Source organism: Pocillopora damicornis, chromosome 7 (genome assembly GCF_964200805.1).
Source record: "Pocillopora damicornis chromosome 7, jaPocDami1.2, whole genome shotgun sequence".
Classification (NCBI taxonomy): Eukaryota; Metazoa; Cnidaria; class Anthozoa; order Scleractinia; family Pocilloporidae; genus Pocillopora; species Pocillopora damicornis.
The window spans coordinates 241,772-259,985 of record NC_142676.1 but is presented as its reverse complement, the minus strand read 5'-3'; the positions used below and the strand labels follow the sequence as shown (position 1 = coordinate 259,985).

Below are 18,214 nucleotides of genomic sequence, written 5' to 3'. Positions count from 1 at the left end.
TGAGCGACGTTTGAAATGAGACAATTAAGATGAGAGAGAATGACTGTCTTCGTCTTTGAGCAATGTTTCACGTTTGTGTTGCAAATACCGGAGTAGTTTGTATAGTTCATTTCCCTTGTGACAAAACTCAGTGTTTGATCGCGCCCTTGTGTAGTATTATGATATTGTAAACTTTGTGGCAACCCAGTTTAAAGGCAACGTTTACCTAAGTAAAGTTTGATACGGAAATCCGGTTTGTTGATCTACGAAAGCGAATCAATCAATCAAGGATTGAAGATGTCGGTATAACACACACGTCATTAAAGTTACATGCTGATCAGGCCTAATTACGGCAAACTTTCAAAACATTGCAATTTGGTTCTATCTGAGTCAAAGATTGGTTTGCGGTGCAATAAAAAAGATAAACATTTTGGTCCAATTGTACAGGGACGGTAAATGGTAACTGTTGATATAAGTAATGCAAACATTTTGACAGATGAAATGAAATAACAGACAAAATGTCCCTAAGCGGAAAGTTTCTCCCAATTTTCCCTCAGGGAACTTTTTTATGAACACGCAATGTATGTAAATGAAAAAGAATGCAAAGGAGGAGATAGGAAACGTTCAGGGAAACACGCATTTAGGGCATTTTTCCCTCGCAAAGAAAACGCCACTACTCATTGTGAATACTCAACTGATATCAGGGAAACTTTTTAAAGTCTGCGTAATTACGCACACAACAATCGTGTAAGAAAAAGTTGATCGCAAGATTTATTTGACGAGGCAGGGAAGGAAATGAAGGATAACAGATAAGCTGAAATGGACAAGATCGCTTGCTGTCAGCAGTGTTGAAACACTGAAGCAGAAATGAACAAATATCCATTTTCACGCCTGGGTCAATTCTTATATTTTTCATGTCAAGTTATTTCTGACCAAATATGTTCACGGTTTATTCATAAAATTGTTCTCCCAAAGGCAAATATTTGATTATTCTCCGCAGTTTAGGCCCTGACCTTAATTTTTTACAAAAATTGTCGTTATAATCAAGCTAAGAAACAAATCAGTACGTTAAGGCCAGATTATTTTAAAAGCACTAAAGCAGTTCTGTGGCAATAATCCTCCACAAACACCAATATTTGATAACATACAAAACAGCCTGTAATTAACTTCACAAGTCACAATTATATAATTCAAACGTGGTGTACGAGAAGTTCCTGACCATCATGTCTTGGCCGTTTATCGATAGCTTTACAGCAAACTACTGGTAGTCTTTACACTTCGCCTTGGGGTTTGAGTGATACAATTCAAAACGTTTTTCAACAATAATAAATTTTAGCCATTGACACCTCGTAAACGGCTATGGCCATTATTCATATCAGCTATTTCTGGAAGAGTTTTTTTCTCCTTTTCCACAAAAGAAATAGCAATTAATCAGCCGTTATTACATAGTCTCCAAGCTGGACAACAAGATCTTTGGCTGTAGTACAGAGGATCATTAATTCTCTAAAACAGACAAAATAAAGAAAGAGAAGTTTCTTCAACAAGATTCTGCTGTGTCTCATAATGAGAGGACCAACCTTGGTTTGGCTTTTCGTCCAATCAGACCCAGGTATTTTAATTTGAAACAGGTGCTGGAGAGTGTCATTAAATTCCAAATGGAAATTAGCCCAAAGTGTTCGGCGAGCACACAAAACGTCATGACGTCAGAGACAGCCAAACATTAGAAAATTTATGCGAATTTGTCCGTATGTATTGATTGCTACGATCTATAGTTGTTTATCATTGGAAACATCCGTCCACCGCAAACTGAGGTGTATGAGCCGCCGAGTAGAAAGTTCCCTCGACGCGAAAAAACTTCAAAATCATGGTGAATATTTGTAACAGACGATAAATAACTTTTTTGGGGTTTTAGCACTGCGCTGATTGCGGCTAGTCTGCAACTCGCTCGTTTAAATGAATACTCGCATTGGGTTATAAACTCAAATGCAAGATAGCGCGCGCAAGGCTCAGACATAGAGGATAAGTTGGGATTTATTCATGCCTCTTCCAAGGCGTTTACTCGCTTTAGCTCGGTGTCCGATGTTTTTATTTTTTTTTAGGTTGAACGCCAACTTACTGAAGAACAAATTAATGGTAAGACGTCGCTTAACTTTAAAATATCTAGAGATGTTATTTATGTATTTTGATTGTAACACTACAATGTTGCGCTGACCAGACGAGAGCGCTTGTAATAAAGCTAAACTATCTCTTCGTGCGCAGAGTTACGTGAGGCCTTCTCGCTTTTCGACAAAGATGGAAGTGGGACTATTTCGAATGAAGAGCTCGAAGTAGTAATGAAGTCTCTTGGACAGAACCCAACTGAAGACGAACTCCAGGAAATGATTCGCGAAGTCGATGTGGATGGTAAATTGCTTTTGTCTTAAATGTCAGGTCACTTGAAAGTTTTGCTCCTCAGCCTAACTGTCAGCTGACGAAAATCCTTCAAGAATCTTCACAGAAACAAACAAAAATCATGCTTACTGCAAAAAGTTGACGAATTTCGTAGGATAAACCAGATCAGTTTTTAATCTGGTTTATTTTATCTGGATTACAAAAACTTTAACAAGTTCGGTTTTGTGTAGATTTTGCGCAAATGTGTAAAGTGTTGCAGAAACGTGAGAAGGAAGATTTTGTATTTGTAAACGTTCTCTTCAATATAGAATTAGAAGTGAAATGTGATAAATCAAGCGGAGACTCCTTCACTTTTAACCATTTTTGTTCCCTGTGGGATTCCGTTCGGCTCCGCTGGAAAAAAGGAAAAATTAATCTACACTTAATCACCAAACACGTCCTAACAATAATGTGAATTTTCTGCAGCCGGCTGGCGATTTTTTACGAGCTTCTTTCTCGAGTGGCAAATTTTATCGGCAAGGGCTTAAAAATTTTACGATTAACCACTTTTCTTGTTTAAAAGTGAGAAATATTTCAAATTTAATGGAAAATTAATTTTTCTTAGATTCCATTATTTTTCTGTCCACTTACAAGGAAATCCAGATTAACATAATGAAACCTTATGCACGTATTACTATACACTTTCCAATTTCCAAACGCTTTCACGAAAATTGATTTTGTTTTCTAATGAGTGCAAGAAACACATGCATTCCTCTTCCTTCAAAATTTTAATCACAGATGGTTCCTCAAAATCAATTAATTTCTTTAGTAGCTTTTCTTTTTCTGTTCTTTAGAGACTCGACTTTCGTTCATTTTCTTCATCTGTGCGTGATTTTCAGGAAAGTTTTCACCGAAAAAATAAACATAGAACCATGCCGATATACGAATCTTTTTCAATTATTAGTGAAGCTTATTTTCGATTCGCGCAGGTTTGAAAAAAATTTCCTAACACAATATATTACTAGTAAAGAAAGGCTCACATGATAAAAAGCTGCAAAAAGATAAGATTTTTGCGAAATGGAAATATTACATGATTTCAATCGGAAGAAATGACCAAGTTGTTTGCTTTGTAATATTTGGAAATTTGAATGTGTTTTTCTATTCATTTCTCTCCGGATCAAACAACCAAACACATTGGTGATCTTTGGTATGTAAATTTTAGTGGACTTTTCTTCAAATCTCATATTGCATTTCAATGATAAACAAACATTGATTAGTTATTTTCTGTCGCAATGAAATCCAACTGTCGAATGGTGAGATAAGGAGAGATAATGGTCAATTCTTTGGCTGTTCTTTTTGGCGGATCAAACAGTCTGGTACTGACTCTAAGTTTTCTCAGTTCGAACATAGGTGTTAACATTTTCATTGTCTAAGACCAATATTAATGGAGCTTCCTAAACATGGTCTTCGCCTTACAGGGCCATGAGTACACGCTATGTAAAGCAATGGCGCCTGGGACGTAGAGATAGTTTGCACATTCAAAATACATTCCTTGGAATGATTGAGCTTTTTAGCCACCGCTGCACATTGAGCCTGTTCTTATCGGTGATTGAGCGGAGATGAGTTTTGGCATTCTATGGTAACTGAAAGGGGAAGTCAGGTTGAGACGAATATCATGAAAAATCTGGAATATCTTCACGCTTCATTTGGACTCGATCAGGAAGTCACGTTTCAGACTTATTTGAACCGCCGAAACGTGTCTTGTTTAGTGTGAAGAAGGCTATGTAATCGTTGATCGATTTCAACTTACGTCAAGAGCTGAGGCACATTTTCTTTTGGAGCAAACAAAAAAGGCAATTTAATGAAAAAGAAGCGCATGTAAAGCGAATGCCAAAGTGAATAAGTTCTTAAAAAACAACCGGGAACGTAAATGAATTAATCAGCCGGTCGTCAGCTGTTGCAGTTAGCTCGACGCGAAGAAAGTGTTTACACATACCTATATCTCAATCTATCGCGTCGATAGTATTTTCAGACTTTCTTTAATTGAACAAGAAAGGCTTTCTTCAAAATTGGGAATTTTCAGTTCATTGTCTTTAAGATCCTACGTTCTTCACATAGGATCTTAAAAACTAGGGCACAAATTATCTCGGAAGAAAAGCGTTTCAGTGCCTGAAGCCAAACAGCATAGTTAAAAATAATAATAATAATAATTTTTCCAAACCAAATTTGTCATAAATCTTTCAACTCACGAAATGAGTTTGATTAACTTATCCATGAGGCTTGATCAATTCAAACATAACCAGCTCTTTGTGATTGACAGAGAGACTTCATTCATCTGCAAAATTATGTTATTTTTACCAAAAAAGCATCCAGCATCTTGTACTCCATTTAAACTTGTGTCCACGAGGTACAACTTGTCATCTCATTTTGGTAAATTTTAAAGGCGTATCCCGCTGTTTGAAGCTACGACAACGCTTTAGCAGAGACGAGATACTTAATCAGGAGTATCGTTTGGACTCATTTTCAATCAGTTTTCATCAGTTTTCTGTATGGGATGCTGTTTGAGTTTTGTTAAGCTGCTATCAGATGTTCTTAGGCTTTTTTCGCGAATGACGTGCGGCAGCCAGCGAGCTGAAGTAACCTCATGTTCCTTAAAAAGATCGCTCTTCTTTAGCGAGCATCTTTGGAGCAGGGTGAATTATCTAAACCACTGTCGCATTAAAGCAGCATTCCCCTTAGATATTTGGGAACTTGTTAAATATCTGTACATGTACATAGGTTAAACGCTGCTGAAAATGTCACGATATCGCAGCTTTCCCAGATCTTTAGTGTTTGGTTGGAAACATATATAGTTGTTTTTGAACACTACTAAATAAATACGGCTTTTTTAAGAGTTAATTGTGCAGGTGAAAAAAAAAGCTCTATACTGAAATATAATTTTAAACCACCAATAATGGGATTATCTCTCATCAAAACACCGCACTATGAAATTTAACATTGAATTACAGATAAATTACATCACAATGTCAAGGTCTTATTTGGTCTTAATTTGAAAATAAACCTTTATTTGCATTGTTTTTTGGATTAGTTATTTCAAATTCCCTTCAGAATTTCTGTCGACAGCCCGTCTGCCCGATTAATCCGGCTTTTGTTTGAATCAAATAATGGACATATTTCCTAGTCGTTTCGACAAAGAATCAATAAATTAAAGTGTTTATGTAAAAATAAAATATAAATGTCTAGTGGCTGAACGCGAAATGGTCGCGGATGCTTATTTACTGTCAAGAATTTGACCATAAGTACATCTTGAAAAAATTTGATCTCAGTTGTATCTTTCATGATAACTAAAACCTTTGGCAGTCATATCAAATAACCGCAAGTGAAAATAGCTGTTGTTATGACCAGTAGCTTGTGTAAAGCAGTACGATAGAGTACCCTTAGATCGGAGAGGGTTCCCAATATTTCGCGGTCCGTTTTGAAAGCAAGTTTCAGTTGTAGGATGAGTAGTGTTACCGCAAGTGAAGGATTACTTAGTATTAGGTGTGGCTAACCCCTCCTGTCAGGGTCGTGTTTTATAGCACTGGAATTACGTACGAAGTGGATAATGGCCTTTTTTGGAAAGTAGTGACTCGGAACAGTTTGAACAAAAGATCGCGAAAGTGTTGATTAAGTACACTGAGAAGTTCTCAAATAAGTAAGGAAAAGTCGTCCATTTTGTGGAAGAAGAAGAAGGACGTTAAAATTTCAAAACAATTTTAGAAGGAAAAAAACCCATAGCACTTAGGGCTTGTTTTGGTCCAAGTTCGTAGACTAACCATCTTACCGTCGAACAGATGTCAAAATGCTACCACATAGTTGAAATTGCAGTTGCATACTGGAAGATTAAACGAATCGCTGCCCGTGATGCAGCACATTTTAGTTTGGGTTCTTATATTTTTTTGTCTCCAACTCGTCCACCCGTGTTGCAATCTTTAACGCAAGATGATGTTTGTTGGAATACGATGAATTTCATTTCGTTACACACTCGTGACTGTTATTTCTACTTTTTTCATTTAACTTCTAATATATTATGTTTAGTTTGAATCGTATGTTTATGCGGAGATTCAGTTCACGAAATATTATAATGCAGCTAATACGAAATCCTTTTGTTATCTTAAGGAAACGGTGAGGTAGATTTTGAAGAATTCTTGCTAATGATGAAGAAACAGATGCAAGCGAGAGACACTGAGAGCGAAATAAGAGAGGCATTCAGAGTGTTTGACAAAAATGGAGACGGAATGATTAGGTATTTTCAACCTTTGACACTTAGTTAGGTTTCAAAAATAAAATCCTACGCAATTCATTTTACAATTCTTTTGAAGTCAAGAACGTCTGACAATTAAGTAAAAAGATATCTTGATTTATATAAGACACGGTCAGTCAATACTTTCTAATTTACATTTAGTGGTAAGTAGCCCTTTAAAAAGTTGCTATAAATAATACCGTCAGGCGTTAAGGGCCGGGGTAATCGGAATTAAGCAATGTTCCAAAAGCCTCCACAGAATGGCTTATTCACCTATGTTCTAGGTAATTCTATCAGTTCCAGACCACGCCTCATTCCAACAATGAGTCAGTAACAATGGAAAAAATACACAATACCTGCTTTATTTCCCTGTTTTAATTTCCTAATGTGCAAGAATGGGCCCCATGTTGTTTAGTATTTATATACATTTACTTACTTATTTCTTGACCGATTGTTCCGACAGTCATTCAGAACTTCGTAATGTGATGACGAGCCTCGGAGAAAAGTTAACAGAGGAAGAAGTCAGTGAAATGATGAAAGAAGCGGATCTGAATGGAGACGGATACATCAACTTTGAGGGTATAACTAATAAACTGTTTGTGGACAGTTTGCTCTTTGATATCTTGACAGTTTCAGACAATAAATGTATCTAGTAAATTAAAAAATGATACTGTTCGGGAGATATATGATCGAGAAAAGTAAAAAAGAAATATCACATCATATTGCACATGTCTCAAAATCTAAAGCGGGAAAGAAAATGTGGCCCGGTAGTTACCGTCTGGTTTTAAAAAGCCTGAGTTCGAGTTTCCGGCCGGGTATGGGTAACTGTGTTGGCGTTCTCGGCTAAGACACCCATGATAATAAATGGCTACCAGTAAAAAACAAGGTGGAATAACATCCTGTAAAGTAAAAGCGGCAACACTCCTCGTCGTTTCATGTTACAGAAACTGAGATAAACTCTCTTTATAAGACCACTTAACCCTTTTAACAAAATCCCTCCCATAACGAAATGCCCAAACTAAGATGATCTACTCGTTTTTTTAATTTACATTATATTGAGATAATCATTTCTTTCCTCAGAGTTTGTGATCATGGTGACAAACATTGAAAAGAATCCAGAGGCTCCCCCTCAATATTTGTTGGCTACTAAGTAGTTTATGAATCGATCAGACATGATTGGAAAGTTTCTTCATCTACCACTGAAGAGTTATTTATTGTCCATAAAGAAAGACGCAGGAGTGAAGTATAAATTAGAAGAAAGTGTATATGGCTTGTAAATATACATGTAAATATGTAAATATAACAGTATTGTGGGGCACAGTTAGGCCTTTTGACATGACATTTCAGTTCAGAGTTGATTCTCAGCAAAGTTCAGTATGCAATCATCTTTACATTCAAACATAAGTCTTAGCGGTTTATTTGGCTTACCCGCCGTCATTCTAAGATTACGGACTGTAAAAGCTTTTAAAATTTTACTCTCTCCACAATTAATTAATATTGACCTGTATGCTGTTCACTGCCTTTGTTGTACGTTATCTCATGACTGACTGACTTACTGACTGACCGGTCAAATAATCTGTTAACGTAACGGTCATTTTTTCCGTACATCATTTCATGATCGACATACTGAAGTTCTGCTTTATACACTTGTTGTACTGAAACACTTTTGTATCACTTGATAGTTAATATCAGCATTAAATTTACGTCAAACAGTTTCGTTTCCTCTGTGCTCTTTGGCAGTTGAAAAAAACTTTGAGGCCATAAATCCTGCAAGTGTATCTAGCATCAGCCTAGAGTTTTCTTTTTTTACGTTGTATTTCTTTTTATAAGGTTTCAAGAAAAAGGATACTTAATCCATCTGTCAACCTCTAAGCTTTTCCTGACTTCAGTTAACTGCTGATGGCAGTGTGGACTGAGATTCAAAGCCATGGAAGATAAACGATTCGCATGGGAAAGGGAAGGCGTAATGTGAAAGTACATATGGAAGTGGGAGTTGAAAGATAAGGATGTAAATAGAGGGGAATCGAGTAGGAATGAGATGTAAGATTGGAGAAAGGTGGAAGATAAGGATGTAAATAGAGGGGAGTCGATTAGGAATGAGATGTAAGATTGGAGAAAGGTGGAAGATAAGGATGTAAATAGAGGGGAATCGAGTAGGAATGAGATGTAAGATTGGAGAAAGGTGGAAGATAAGGATGTAAATAGAGGGGAATCGATTAGGAATGAGATGTAAGATTGGAGAAAGGTGGAAGATAAGGATGTAAATAGAGGGGAATCGAGTAGGAATGAGATGTAAGATTGGAGAAAGGTGGAAGATAAGGATGTAAATAGAGGGGAGTCGATTAGGAATGAGATGTAAGATTGGAGAAAGGTGGAAGATAAGGATGTAAATAGAGGGGAATCGAGTAGGAATGAGATGTAAGATTGGAGAAAGGTGGAAGATAAGGATGTAAATAGAGGGGAGTCGATTAGGAATGAGATGTAAGATTGGAGAAAGGTGGAAGATAAGGATGTAAATAGAGGGGAATCGAGTAGGAATGAGATGTAAGATTGGAGAAAGGTGGAAGATAAGGATGTAAATAGAGGGGAATCGAGTAGGAATGAGATGTAAGATTGGAGAAAGGTGGAAGATAAGGATGTAAATAGAGGGGAATCGAGTAGGAATGAGATATAAGATTGGAGAAAGGTGGAAGATACGGATGTAAATAGAGGGGAATCGAGTAGGAATGAGATGTAAGATTGTAGAAAGGTGGAAGATAAGATATAAATGCACAAAAGGGGGTTTGGAGACGAAATACACAAAGTTAGACATAGTGAGATAAGGAATGAGATTTAACGGTACCGTAAGGGAGGGGTTGAAGACGGGTTCATACAAGGGATCGTCTCTCGGTTCACGTAAAGAGGGGAGGGAGATAAAATACAAATGTGATTATTAGGGGCTTGGAGATGGCAGATTCAAAGGTACACATAAGGGAGGAGAGAATGATTCATATAAAAAGGGAGGGGATATAAGATAAAATAAAGTTATGGCAGGCTTGGAGATGACGGAAATACAGGTAAGTCTGTTCGGTGGGAGATGAGATACTAAGTAATATAATAGAGGGGTAGGAGTGAGAGACATCGGTGCCCAGGGATATTTTCAAAAGGAGAACATTCTTTTAATGCTATTTTTATCAAGGATATCTACAAATAAATAAATCTCTCGAAGGTAAGCGTTTTCCAACCTCGCAGTTTTGGGGAAAATAATTTTTGGTTTGAAAAATTGGTAGGTTTGACAAATAGAGACTAAATCAGGGCTCGAAAAAAACTTTGGCTTCCAAAAGTAAACTCAGTTTTTGTTTCCTATATTTTGCGACTTCGATGAAATTCTTTGGGGCTCCAAGTTATATGTCATCTGACCGCGTAAGACTGAAGCCGATTTCTTGAAAAAGATGTCTGCATTGCTTTAGCTCAGCGGTCTCAACCCTAACAATGAATCCCAGCAATCTCCACGGGTTACAGAGTATTCGCGGTAAACTTCGATTCTTAATGAAATGTACGAAATATTTTGGCTTCTTGCACTATGGCAAACTCCATCAACAACAATTTTCTGGGAAATCAGAAGAGACGAAATTTTATCTACAACCCGGTTGCATCATGCTCAAGAGTAAGCAATCCGCTTGAACCTCAGCATAGGAACTCGGCAAGTGTTGTCCATACTCAATCAGTGGTACGAACCCCTGTACATCAGGAATCACCGCACAAAAAGTTTAAAAGTTGCCATAGCTTATCTGACAGAAAAGCAGATGATATTGTGGCACAGGAAGCTTGTCGTGACCTTCCACGCGATGCTTTTGATGACGAAGAGTTTTACACTTTGGAAGATGACCTCGACGACAACGATCTTTTGACAGCTGAACATTTGGACGAATGTGATCGACTCGCTTCATCCAATTTACATCCACTACACCAACAGCAAAGTACTGCTGGTAGAAATGTCACTGTTTCCTCGAACGTGGGTCTTGATGAGAATCACGAAGTCAAGTGTACACAAGATTATGTCTCTTTAGCTAATTCAATGGAATTACATGCACCTAATAATATCAAGCCCTTGGTAAAAGGTGAAGCATTCTTGAATTCACTCGTGGACCAGCGTAATGGGGTAGTTTCTATACAAAGTAGTGATGTAGGTGGGAACAATGTTCGAAAAGTAGAAAGAGGTAATTGTCTTGTGCCAAGGCTCTCAGAAGGTGGTCAGCCAACAGAAATGGACAACTTGAAAAAAGAAATTGAAAAACTCAAAACTGAGTGTGCTGCTGCAAACTCTGCAGTGAAAAGACTGGAAGAGGATAAATTCTGTAAAGATGGAGAAATTAAGATGTTACGTGATTCTCTAGCAGATTATCATGCAGACGAGAAGAGAAGGCAAGCAGAGAAAAAAGCTGCAGATGAAAAACAAGCTAGAGAACAGAGTGATAGAGAAAGAGAATTGCTTAAACAAGTTGAAAACTTAACTACTCAAATCTCTTTCAAAGAACAAGAAATTTCACAAATGATAGAACTGAACAAAAAAAGAACAGGGTCTTTGACAGATGGAAGTTGTAACAGCCCAAAAAGGAAACCAGTCAATATCAGTGAAACTTTTCCAACTGGTAAATCATTCTTCCAGAAAACATCTCCAGAAAGCAAAGTTAAATCACCAAGGACAAAAGGGATTGAAAAGGATGTTAAAACCCTGAGCAAACAGAACTCACCAAGATTCTCTGAGGGAGAAAATTCAGAAAACACAGGACTCAGTGGCTCTTCCAGTAGCAGTTCTACCGTGGACATAATGAGGGCCCATAGAAGAGATAATCATGCTGCTGAAATAGCCATTACACAATTACTTGTTGAAAAATTTGCAGAAGTGGAACTTGTACAAAACTTGTTATCACCACAAGAAAAAGAGCAGCAGCACATCCTTCAGGAACAAGATGGCTGTGGTAGCATCCTCTCTCTTCTGACAAATTGTTCAAATGTTTACCCTACATCTTCCATACCAAAAACCTCTATGAATGAGACAGATGTCACACATACTTTGAGACTGTTTGAAACTCAGGCTGCCTCAAAACTAGCCAGGTCTACAAGTGGTGTCACTCAGAAAGATTCTTTTGTTATGTCCGACAGCAGTTCTGTGATGCAAACTTTATCTGGGCTTCTAAATTATTACCAAGAAGGAAATGATGAAAGTGAAGAAAAAACCTTAAATTCTGTTTTCAAAAATCGTCATTTGCCAGCAGCAGTTAAACTTCTACCCTTACTAGAGAACTGCATTGCCTATTATGTCCATCAAAGGACAGAACACCATGATGAAAACATTGTCAGTACTTGTTTGCCAAGAAATTCTCCAACAAATGACTCTGCAGAGTCTAGAGAAAGTCTATTTCTTGAAAGTGAACATGCAAAAAAACTTGCAGCATCACAAACAAATGCACTAATTTCACTGAGACTTCTGAACATTCTTGTGCTACACAGCTGTGAAGTTTGTGAATGTATTTTAAAGTCAGCGATGGTGAATGGTGACGGTAATGAAGTTGACAGTGATAATGTATTAGACACAAATGATGAAATAGCTAAGGTAAATGTTAGTGCGTTTCTCTTCTCGTTAATCATTTCCATTTTGATTCCTAAAAAGTCCTGGGCCTAATTCATAAAGTCACAGTCAACTGATAGGAAAAAGTTCCTAAAATCCCACCCAATTACTTCTTTCTTTGTTAAAACTTTGAAGTGTTCATATAAAACATAGGCTAAAGCTTAGCTGTTAAGACCTTTTTTTGTGTCTTGTTTCAGGTTGTAGAGTTCAGATTTTTTTTAATTGTGTCTCGTCATGTGTTTTCCACAGTTGAATGCATCTTAAGATATATTTCCATGTTTTTAATAAGGACGACTTTAGGTGGGTTGAATTAGTGACTAGGTAGAGGAACCCAATCAGAGCCAGAGTTGATGACATTGACAAGAGATAGTAAAAGACCTGCTAAACAAGATGTGACTAATGGGCTGATAATTTAGATTGGCTGTATATGTTATGTCTTTTTCACTTGTGGACTAAAACCAGAGAAAAAAACACTACTCTATAACCAACCATACCATACCTCTGTGGTGTAAAGTTTTTGTTAAATTTTCTAGCAGCACATGCCTTTTACAGTTGCTCAATTATTGTGGGAGTGTTTTTTTATTTTTTTAATTTTATCTCTATTTTTTTTTCTTTTTTACAGATATTCTCAAGTAAAGGAGAAGAAGATGGCTTCATTCAACACCCATTGTTCTCAAGCATTAAAATTGCTGCAAAAAAAGTAATCTATTCATTTTCAGCTATCTTTAATTAGATAGAATTGTTACTTTTGTTTTTAAATGAAAATATACCATATAATTTTTTTAGTGCCTTTGCTACATTTTTATAATATACCAATAGTGATTTTATTTGCACCTAGGCTTAAAAATGACTGTTGAACTGAAGAAAATCATCACTATTTGTGCGTTTACTTTTGCCACAAAATATTTACTCTGTTGTTAAACAAATGAATATAGAGATGTTGAAATCCTGTGTTTTACCCTTAAAAGATGATATGAATTTTGGTCCTGGTTATTTTCTTTTAAAGAGTCCTGTGGACATTAACTCACACATCTCCAGTTTAGGCAAATTGATGGTGGAGACCTCTGTGGAAACAGGTGTGACAAATGATGTCTTTAACTGATTTTATTTATTTTGAAGGGTAGACATGCTTGTTAGAATGATGGTCATTGCAAAATTGCTTCAGTAACTTCTTGAGAGTGATAAATATCTTAAATTTACTTTGAAAATTATGAGGCCAAAAGCTTTTTACTTGATATTCATGTGGTGCTTACTGGATAATTTTGTTTTTCATTCTGTTGGTTTTGACTTCTAGAGAGGATTGGCAATGAGGAGAGTGTTTATCAAACAGATTTACTGGGTTACATGTTCAGATTAATAATACCTCAACCAGTGAGTAGAAATGCTGAATACAAACTACAGTTATGTCAGTAATTCATGCTATGACAAATGTGTTAAGCAATGCATGCAAATATGAGTTTCTCCATGCTATTGTCTGAAAAATGTCATCATTCTTTGAATTATCATACATAAACCTACCACCTTTGTCATGTAAATAATTTTTCAATGGCTTCACTATAACATTTAAGGTCTTTTCATGTTCTTGTCTCTCATAACTTGTTGCCAGAGACTAATAGTTAGTGTAAATAGAACTGATTGTTCTTGTTTAGACCCCCATGAGGGTAGAAAAGGATTTTTATTTCAGAGTTTTCTCTTTCTTTCTTGTGGGTTCCTTGTGTGTTCTTGTTTATATCACTACTACTGTCAGTGGTAGCACAGAGATTTAGACCTGTTTATGATGTATGGGATTATAGTTTAAGATTTGAATGAGTTGACAATTAAAAGGAAGATTGACTTAGGAGACTGAGAATAAGTGTTGCTTGTTTATTTAGACACACTTCTTCCTCAAGTCTCATATAGGTCATCTAAAGGTTTTACATTTGACTTTTGATAGGATCACTAGTAACTTATGGCAAAAAAAATCACCTAATTTATGTGGTGGCAAATTTGATTAGTTTTTCAAGTAATGTATTTCTGTGATAAGTCAAGGCAATGTTAACATTTTTTATTTTTTTAATTGAATTATTTAGAATAATTCTGTGAATGTTGCTCATGATACTCTACAAGTCCTCACTTCACTGGCAAGAAATTGTGAAGTTAAATTCTTCCCAAGGTTTGTAAATGCTAGAACAGTACAATGACTTGTTAATAAGGTAATAACAGACACCTGAACTTGGTTTTGGGACAGCTTTGCCTAACCATCAGCTTTATCAAATAACAATAAGCTCAGCCTTGATAATTCTTCAAATCACATTCAACCTTTTCCAGTGATAGCAAATTATTTGTTATTATCTGTAGGCTTTACATTCAGATTGCGATTGTGACACCAATGTAAGATAATATGTTTTTTCTAAAAGGAATACAAAAATACAATGTAAAAACAAAGTTATTTTATGTTTCAGACTATTGCCGTTGTTGACTGAAAACCTTCTTTCGCATTGTCTGTCCAAAGACTGGACTCTTAACACATTGTCTTTGGTCACATCACTCCTAACACTTTTAACCAGACACAGCTGTTTTCGAAGAAGACTCTGTTCCCAATCAGGTGAAACATCAAACATTGTGTCAGACTCATGTTTCTGCTTTAAGACAAGTTTTCAGTAGAGACTATGTTGGCAATCAAACATTGTAATCTTGTTTTCATTTTGATTTTGGCTCTGCCTCTGGTATTTCTACTTCAGCTTGTCTATGGACACACCTCAACAGGTTTTTGTGCAGTTGTTTAACAAACTACTCTTTGCTTATCACACAGACGATTGTATTTTACTCAAGATTTATCAGGGATGGCTTTTTAAGCCGGCTAATGCTCCTGACCTATGCTATCAAGGAGTTCATTTAAAGGTACAAAACAGAAACCGTAGAAGAGCCTTTCTAAAAGTCTCCATTTTTCATACCTTCCAGGAAATTTGAATCCCATTATATATGGCTGTGGTGTGTTTTCAGTTGGAAAAGTCTTGGTTTTTTTCTTCCAAATTGAAATGAGTGGGGCAAAGAAAAAAACTTCCTTTTCTGAGATCTCAGACAAACATTCACCTCTCCTTATGACTACATTTCCTATTAAAAATATCTCTTTTGTCACTATAGCACCTTAAATGAAAGCCTCACTTGTAGTGGTGAAAGCAAAGAAACTCTTTAAGTTGTTTAATGAAAATGGATTTTTTTCCTCTGTTTTGCTTCTTAGATTTGTACTTTTGTCAATAACCTCCTTAAAAACTCAGACTCATCAGTCTTATTATTTCCCTTGGAGAGTGAATGCCACTGCAACCTTGAGGTAAAGCAATTTTAGAGAATTAAGTGCATCTGCAATATGTAAACTTAAATGCTACTCTTAGTACCTGTAATATAATTTTTTTTCTATCCTCTCAGAGTTGTTTATACATAGGTACCCTTTATTTTTTCTGAAATTTACGAGCATTGGTTTGAATCAACAGCTTTTGAGATGAAATGAAAAGCTTTACCATGTCACATGAACAAACAATTCATTTTTGGCCATATTAATCAATAAATAATCAATAAATAGTGAATATTCCTGACTGATGTATTATGGGTGTTGGTCAGCCTTGGTGTTCGAGGTACAATGTATGTCTGAACCCTTCTGTTTGTTGTGAGAGGGTTATTTATAACACTGGGTGACAATACTCCCAAATTCCATATAAGTCTTGCTTTCAAAGAGTGAGACCCAAAGTTGTCATGGTTATCCATATTATTACAGCTTTTCTTGATTGGTGTATTGATGGAATTACCAAATTATTTTTCAGCTAATCAAGTGCCTTGTATTGATGTTGGATAAAGAACTGAACTCTCTCAGCCAAGTTCCATCTGAGGCACTGACTGACCATACACATAACAGGTAAATTTATTTGTGTTGAAACCAGAGAGTGTTTGAAATTAAAAACTTTGAATCTAAAAATCTTCACAGATTGATATATGATAATATATGCTACACACTTTGAGTACTTTAGAAGGCTAAGATTTTCCTTTCCATGGTGCTAACCTTAACCCTTGACCTAAGACCTGTGTATTGCCGTGCTGTAGATTTATATTTTAAAGTATGGCTACAGGCCCATAAAGTTATCAGAACTTTTGAGAGACAGGGACCTGATGTAATCAGTCAGTCTATAATTTATTCCACCATGGTTTTCTTGTAGCTGTGTACAAAAATATTTTGTTTGATATTTTTCTTGTCTTTTTTTCTCAAAATTTTTTTCAGCCACAGTCTAATGTTACTGAGGCAAGGTGTGTTTCTTCTCTCCATGTTATGTCTCAATGATCGAATGTTTGTGGAGCATCGGGCTGAAGTAGAACATCAGTATGTTAATGTTGTGAGCGGTGTTACCAGACTTTACAAGCAGATTGTTGGTGTGATTTCAGAGGCAGAAGGTAATGAAAACACAGTCAGAAAAGTGATTGAAATATTAATTAATGTATGTAATACTAAAAGATTTGTCAACTAGTTGGAATGTATTTTCTATACTTCTCACCTTGCTGTTTATTAATATTAATCACTTTAGTACAACTCATCAACAGGAACTTAGCTTGGCTTTTCATTGCAAATGAAGCCTCAGTTGTGATCCTTATCAAATAGTAAGGAATTAGACCAGCTATTATGTCACTGGTTAGAGCTTTTTTAGGAGCTTTTAAAGAATTTTATAAAAATTTAATTAGAGAAGTAGTTGCAATCTAGGAGTTAATAAATATGGCAAGGTAATTTTGATCAGTGAGGTTGTTGTCTACATGAATAGACCAGTCTGATTAGCCAGTTTTGATTTATGGTAAAGAGCTCAATCTCTGAAGTGAAATGAACCGGCCTACTGACTATAACTCCTTCAAACTTTTTCTGGCTCTTTTATACAGTTGTATGCCAGTTTTTTTCCTCAGACTGCTAGATCTTTGTGGTCTTCTGATTCTTGGAAACTGATTTTAATTTCACTGTGTGTTCACAACTCTCAATTTACATCATGTTTGGGTAAAATGCTCAGCGGGAAGATCAGGAGAGTAGGAGAAGGCAAAAACCATTGTGTTCTAATTGACTTTGTCCTATAGAAGACTAAATTTGATGCAAATTACCTGACAGTGTGGCTGTGGAATCGGTGTTGACTTATCTCATGTCTGTTTTTTTTTTTTTCTTGACCAGTATTTGCTGTCCAAGAGTTAGTTGATTTTGAACACATCCAGGGGATTGAGTGGTCACAGGAATCAGAGGATGAAGATGAGACTGTTGAAGGAATGGAACTTGCCGAATGAAATTCAATTTATTCTCATATTTTAATGACTGAAACTTTTCAGGTCTTCATTAATAATTGCAGTGATCCTTTCTGTCAACATTGGCTCAGAGGAAAGTTCTTAGACAGAAAGAATAAACCAGGATAGAGGAGAGAGCAACATATGTGCTTACTCGAAAATATGTTAGAAGGTTTTCTTCTGTGAATGTAATGAAACTTCTGCTTACTTTTTGTTAAGGTAAACTATGATTGATCTAGCTGATATCTGATCCGTATGCTCTGACGATTAACCAAGGTTAAGAATTTCAGGTTTCTTGTAATGAAGTGAGGTTTCCTCATGCTAGGTATAGGAGTGTTGTGCAAGAAAATAATCATTTAAAATGTTCTGTTTGTAAAAAGTATCTTTTTATGTGAAAGGTTTGTCAACTGTTGATTTCAACAAACTGTTTTAAAATTCTAAGGTGTCTGGATGAGCTGGTGAAATCTCTTTTCATGCAACACCATTAAAGACCCTTAGTAGTAAAAACTGTCCTCTTCCTGACCAGAGAGGAAATAGGTCAATTCCTGCCAAAGCCTGAAACCTTTTTTTGCTGTTTGAGGTCCTTCCTTCTTTAAATAAATTTCTCATCCAAAGGATAAGTACCTATTTCATTTTTCGGTAACGACAAGTTTTCGAGAAAATGTACCCTACCCATCTTGTGGAAGGTTTTG

General features: G+C 36.2%; 2 protein-coding genes across 3 annotated transcripts; both read left to right on the top strand.

Moving 5' to 3' along the window:
- Window positions 1-535: 535 nt before the first annotated feature.
- LOC113672351 (calmodulin-alpha-like) lies at window positions 536-8,343 on the top strand. Of its 2 annotated transcripts, XM_089211667.1 has the most exons (6): window positions 1,667-1,846; window positions 2,079-2,112; window positions 2,239-2,382; window positions 6,508-6,634; window positions 7,095-7,210; window positions 7,712-8,343. In XM_089211667.1, the coding sequence occupies exons 1-6, from the start codon at window positions 1,844-1,846 to the stop codon at window positions 7,783-7,785; spliced, it is 498 nt and encodes a 165-aa protein (XP_089067793.1). In that variant the 5' UTR covers window positions 1,667-1,843; the 3' UTR covers window positions 7,786-8,343. The 2 variants fall into 2 exon arrangements, with proteins under 2 accessions (XP_089067792.1, XP_089067793.1); XM_089211666.1 differs by lacking the exon at window positions 2,079-2,112 and having other exon boundaries at window positions 536-1,846.
- A 1,741-nt stretch (window positions 8,344-10,084) lies between these two features.
- LOC113672372 (ATR-interacting protein) lies at window positions 10,085-17,919 on the top strand. Its single transcript, XM_027188651.2, has 11 exons — window positions 10,085-12,227; window positions 12,865-12,942; window positions 13,249-13,318; window positions 13,537-13,613; window positions 14,312-14,394; window positions 14,684-14,826; window positions 15,034-15,122; window positions 15,463-15,552; window positions 16,040-16,131; window positions 16,492-16,661; window positions 17,416-17,919. Exons 1-11 carry the CDS (start codon window positions 10,194-10,196, stop codon window positions 17,523-17,525), a joined length of 3,036 nt encoding a protein of 1,011 aa, XP_027044452.2. The 5' UTR covers window positions 10,085-10,193; the 3' UTR covers window positions 17,526-17,919.
- Window positions 17,920-18,214: the final 295 nt, after the last annotated feature.